Raw genomic sequence first — 5,375 nt, forward strand, 5'->3', positions numbered from 1 at the left:
TGCAGATTTGAGTTTATGTATGAAGCTTTAATTTACCAGAGTAACTCTTGCTAGCTGTGATTGCACACGTCACTATAAGCCCAAATGCTCTGTTGTACGTCTGAATGAATGGAGGCATTAGACACGAGCAGATGCAAAACAACACTCTTTCATAATGGATGAGCAGTTACAGTGTGTGTCTAAAGAAAAAGATATGAATGAGTATATTATAGGCAAGAACAACATTACTGTTTATTGTAGTAGAGAGCACATGCTTCTTAAAGGAATAGTTCACCAAAAAATTAAAATACTGTGCTCACCCTCAAGTATCCGTTCTCTCGATTTATAAATCGTGCGCACAATTGACTAATCCGTTCTCTCGATTTATAAATCGTGCGCACAATTGACTAATCCGTTCTCTCGATTTATAAGTCGTGCGCACAATTGACTAATCCGTTCTCTCGATTTATAAGTCGTGCGCACAATTGACTAATCCGTTCTCTCGATTTATAAATCGTGAGCATAATTTGTAAATCGAGGGAACGAAACAGTAAATCGTGCACACGATTTAGCCTACAATTTTTTTCCTGCATGCCATGTGCGGGCTCTGTAACATACACTAAATAATCAAGTTAAAATAAGTTGCTTCAGTCCAGTGAGTGTTCATCTGGAAATATTACTAGTTATTCTTACATTTACATGATTAAAATCAGTAAAGATTTGACAGTGAAGCACCAGCTGAAGCTGGATGTTTATACAATTACACTTTTAGAGCTTTTACTGGATAAAAACCTCAAACTATCCATCAGACGAGAGAAGGCATGGAGTAGATTATTATATATGTTGATTCAATCATTTAAGACTGAATGCCAAACTTGACTGTCGTACCTGGCTTGAATGTTTTGTGGGATGATACTCCACGCGAGATCATCATCGCTGTCGTAACGCCGCGGGTTGTCAAAGAAATAAGCTCTAGATGAGAACATGTGGCCAGGGATCACTGACACACTCTACAAGCCAAAGAGAGAGTCTTCAGCATTATATTGTTGATTTTATGTATTATGTACCGTTCAAAAGTTTGGGGTCGGTATGATTTTTTGTGCTTTATGTTTTTGAAATCAATCTCTTCTGCGCACCAAGGCTGCATTTATTTAATCGAAAATAAAAAAAAAATTGTGACATTTTTGCAATTTAAAATAGCCGTTTTCTTTGTGAATATCTGTTAAAATGTCATTTATTCCTGTGGTTGCAAGGCTGAATTTTCAGCATCATTACTCCAGTCTTCAGTGGCACATGATCCTTAGAAATATTTATTTTGTAAGATTATCTTTACTGTCACTTTTGATTTAATGCATCCTTGATGAGTAAAAGTATAACTTTTTTATTGACCCCAAACTTTTGAATGGTAATTTGAATATTGTATATTAAGAACTGGGAAGTGCATTAAAAGATGATAAATCTCATACTCGATCCTGAGCCGGCTTACGGACTCTGAAAAAGAAGACCACCAGTGAAGTGGGTAGCAGCTCCCAAACAAACAGGATCACCCCAAAAACCACATATCCAGCGTCGCCCAACATCGACTTCAGATCTGCCTGGAGAAAAAACAATTTCAGCGGTTGCAAAACTCAGCAAAATGGCCAAATCCATCAAGACATACTAAAAATACTAAAAGGCTCATTCTGTCAAATCAACCAAATTCCAGAAACTTCCCAAACTCAATTTTTTTATTTTGTTCATATTTTTCTGAAGAAAGAGAAATATGAATAGGAATGAAAGCCAAAATATTAAATGCCATGGATGAATATTTACTGAATAAGCCACTATTTTGCAGAGGAGGGTGACCCCAAATTTTTTTTGAGCCAAATTACCAGATGGTAAAAATGACTAAATGACATTGTTATTTTAACACACGAAATCTGTTGATTTTAGCAATCTTTGTTGAATTATATGCCTATGGTGACTGTTTTTCCACAAAGTTTGCATTCCTGTATCTTAATCTTAATATCCTTTTAGGTACTGGTTTTTCACAAAACTTTTCTTTTAGTCTCTTCATTTATAAGGCCTTACGCTCTTAAAAATAAAGCTGCTTCACGATGCCATAGAAGAACCTTTTTGTCCAAATGGCTCAATAAAGAACCTTTAACATCTGAAGAACCTTTCTGTTTCACAAAAGGTTCTTTGTAGCGAAAGAAGGTTCTTCAGATTATAAAAAGGTAAGAAAGAGATGGTTCTTTAAAGAACCTTTGACTGAATGCTTCTTTGTTGAACCAAAAAAAAAGGTTCTTCTATGGCATCGCTTGAAGAACCTTTGAAGCACCTTTATTTTTAAGAGTGTATATGGTTCAAATCCAGAGATATGTTGATCTCAGGAGTAAATTGTACACATTTTCAGTGGTCAAAAACTTTTGTATATAGATGATACCTTTTTTATTTTAAAGAGGAGTGTTTGAAGAACAAATAATGTTGAAACTGAACATGTATTGCGTTCCCTCTATCAAAACAATTGCATTGAACATACCTGGTCTGATACGTTGTACCAGTCGTAGTCGAATGAGTTGATGCTCTTGATTTTTGCCAGTGCCAGCACCACTAGGTTGTAACACGCACGGGACGAGTACAGCAGGATCACCGTCGCTCCGATTATAGTCACTTGACACACGGATGTTCCCTGGAAAGAAAATATGAGACCTGATTCAATTCTGGTACAAAACACCATCCAATTCATTTTAGAGTGAAGAAAATATACAGTTTTTGAACAGGGATTATTCCACTCCATGGGTGTTTAAATTCTTAAAGGAGACATATTATGCCCCTTTTTACAATATGTAATATAAGTCTGGTGTCCCCAGAATGTGTCTGTGAAGTTTCGGCTCAAAATACTCCACAGATCATTTATTATATCATTTTGAAAATACCTATTTTCAGGGGAAGCAGAAACACGCTGTTTTTCAGGCCTGTCTCTTTAAATGCAAATGAACTGCTGCTCCCCGCCCCTTTTACAGAATAGAGCTGCACCATTACAGCTCGAACCTGCTAAAAACATCTGTTTTGGTTCTGATTATCATGTTTATCGCGCTGAAATCATGCGTTTTAAACCAGATGAGTTTAAACTTCTGATATACGGTTTTCTGAGCGCACACATCTGAAGCACACGCACAGAAAGCGGCTGTCACAGCATGTGAGCACTAAACTAAGTTCTCTTTCACACACAAGTTTACCTTAAAAACACACACGAGTTACAAAAACAGTGGGTTATGTCTGTGAAGGTAAACTGCTGGGAAATAAATGGCATGTTTATTTTAGATCTGTGTGGCAGCAGGAATATACAGTAAATAAATCAATAAATCATTTGCTCTGTCGTCTCCTCTGAGGCTGAGACTCTAAACAGTGTTCTGTGCTCGTCTGCGCAGCCAAACACAGAACAGTTAGTGTGTTTTGCTCAAACTTTCGCCATGACATTAGAGCTGCTACACCGCTGTCGCTTGCGAAAACACAATAACGGCACACCTGTCGTCTTCTGTATATATTGTAGTATGTTTATATTGTCTAATAAATCCTCTGCTCTGTCGTCTCCTCTGAGGCTGAGACTCTAAACAGTGTTCTGTGCTCGTCTGTGCAGCCAAACACAGAACAGTTAGTGTGTTTTGCTCAAACTTTCGCCATGACATTAGAGCTGCTACACCGCTGTCGCTTGCGAAAACACAATAACGGCACCATGGGTGCAAACTTACAGATTAAGGGGCGGTAATATTATAATGAGATTGCTTTGCCACGTCACCAAGGGAGCGAAATCAGACGCGCTGGTTTTCTCAGATGATTGCAGAAAAAGGCTTCCTAAAACAAAGTTACTGTGTTAATCTTCTTCACGTTTCCTTGGTTGGTAGATGCACCGGGGACCTGATTATAGCACTTAAAACCTGGAAAAGTCTGATTTTCATGATATGTCACCTTTAAAGTTGCCTAGCTACCCCATGTGTCCTCTTAAGGTGCAAATGTATAACTTTTTTTAACCTGGCATCACATCTCTTACAAAAATTAACCACAAAAAAACCATGGTTACTACACTTTTGCTATAGTAAAACCATGATTCATTTTTTCTGATTCAAATGATTTGGGATACACACTCTCGAAGTCTCGATCTGGATCAAATAATTTGTTATCCGCTCCGAAGTTACAATCTAAACTGAATGAATGATCGTAGTCACACACACCTGTCTTCTTCTGTATATATTGTAGTATGTTTATATTGTCTTTAATCTTGCCGTACAGTGTAACCCAAGCTTTCATCTGCTTTAATTGGTCTTTGTGTATTTGTGTTTCATTACCTTGGACTCCAGGTAGATGTTGGCCAAAGACATCTTGGCGATCTTATAGAGACACAGTGCTAGAGAGACGGCGCAGAGGACAAACAGAGTGTCGTTGATGGCCACGCGCACCAGCACTACAGTCTCTGTGTCGGCCTTCGTCATCTTCACCAGCAGAGCACAGGTCAGGTTCACCAGCAGGAAGATGATGCTGATGCACAGGAAGAGCAGGTACAGCGGCAGCCTGACGAGACACCACAGAGTGAAGCTAGCGCATTATTACGGCATGCTGCAAGCTTATTGTAGTTCACTAAAACTAAAACGGCAGCTGGCGTTAAAACCATCAACATTTGCATTACTTGAAATAAAATGCACATTAGCTGAAATAAAGTCAAATCATTTCTTGTTCTAATTTGGTTCAACATGACATACTAAAATAACTAAAAACTAAAACTGAAATAAAAAATTAATAAGTGCAGTAAATATATATGAAAAACTACTAAAAATGACACAACTAAGTTACAAACTTGACATTAAATTAAATATAAAATATAAAAATAAAAACTTATTTTAAATATTATATTTTATATATATATATATATATATATCATCAATAATATTATTCTGCTTTATCTATATATATATATATATATAATGTATATTATATTAAGAAAGCACTTAAGAACATAAGCATATTAGTATATTATAAAAAGCTAACAAAAACGTTTTAAACTATAGTATTTATTTAAAAAATATTTTTATTAGACTAAAACTGAAATAAATTGTAAGTCGCTTTGTATAAAAGCGTCTGCTAAATGACTAAATGTAAATGTAAATGTAGATATATTTAAAAGACTAAATTAATAAAAGCGACAACGCATAACAGAATTACTAATGACATTAAATTAAATTGAAAACAGAAAATATAAAAATAAAAACTTATTTAAAATATTAATAATACCTATATTATATCTCAGTGATACTTATTTTATATATATATATATATATAAATAATATTATTCTGCTTTATCTATATATATATAATGTATATTATATTATGAAAGCACATAAGCATATTACTATATTATA

The 5,375-nt window shown here is 35.5% G+C and overlaps 1 protein-coding gene across 1 annotated transcript in view; it reads right to left on the minus strand.

Annotated features, from left to right (window-relative positions):
- The window catches only part of gpr137ba (G protein-coupled receptor 137Ba), an 11,168-nt gene that overhangs the window by 1,475 nt on the left and 4,318 nt on the right, over nt 1-5,375 (minus strand). The window contains exons 3-6 of the mRNA XM_016241244.1: nt 4,308-4,530; nt 2,501-2,650; nt 1,446-1,574; nt 868-989 (exon numbers count right to left, since the gene is read on the minus strand). Coding sequence (XP_016096730.1) covers nt 868-989; nt 1,446-1,574; nt 2,501-2,650; nt 4,308-4,530 — 624 coding nt within the window. The remainder of the gene's footprint in view (nt 1-867; nt 990-1,445; nt 1,575-2,500; nt 2,651-4,307; nt 4,531-5,375) is intronic.

Source organism: Sinocyclocheilus grahami, unplaced genomic scaffold, assembly GCF_001515645.1.
Source record: "Sinocyclocheilus grahami isolate Dianchi unplaced genomic scaffold, SAMN03320097.WGS_v1.1 scaffold616.1, whole genome shotgun sequence".
Lineage (NCBI taxonomy): Eukaryota > Metazoa > Chordata > Actinopteri > Cypriniformes > Cyprinidae > Sinocyclocheilus > Sinocyclocheilus grahami.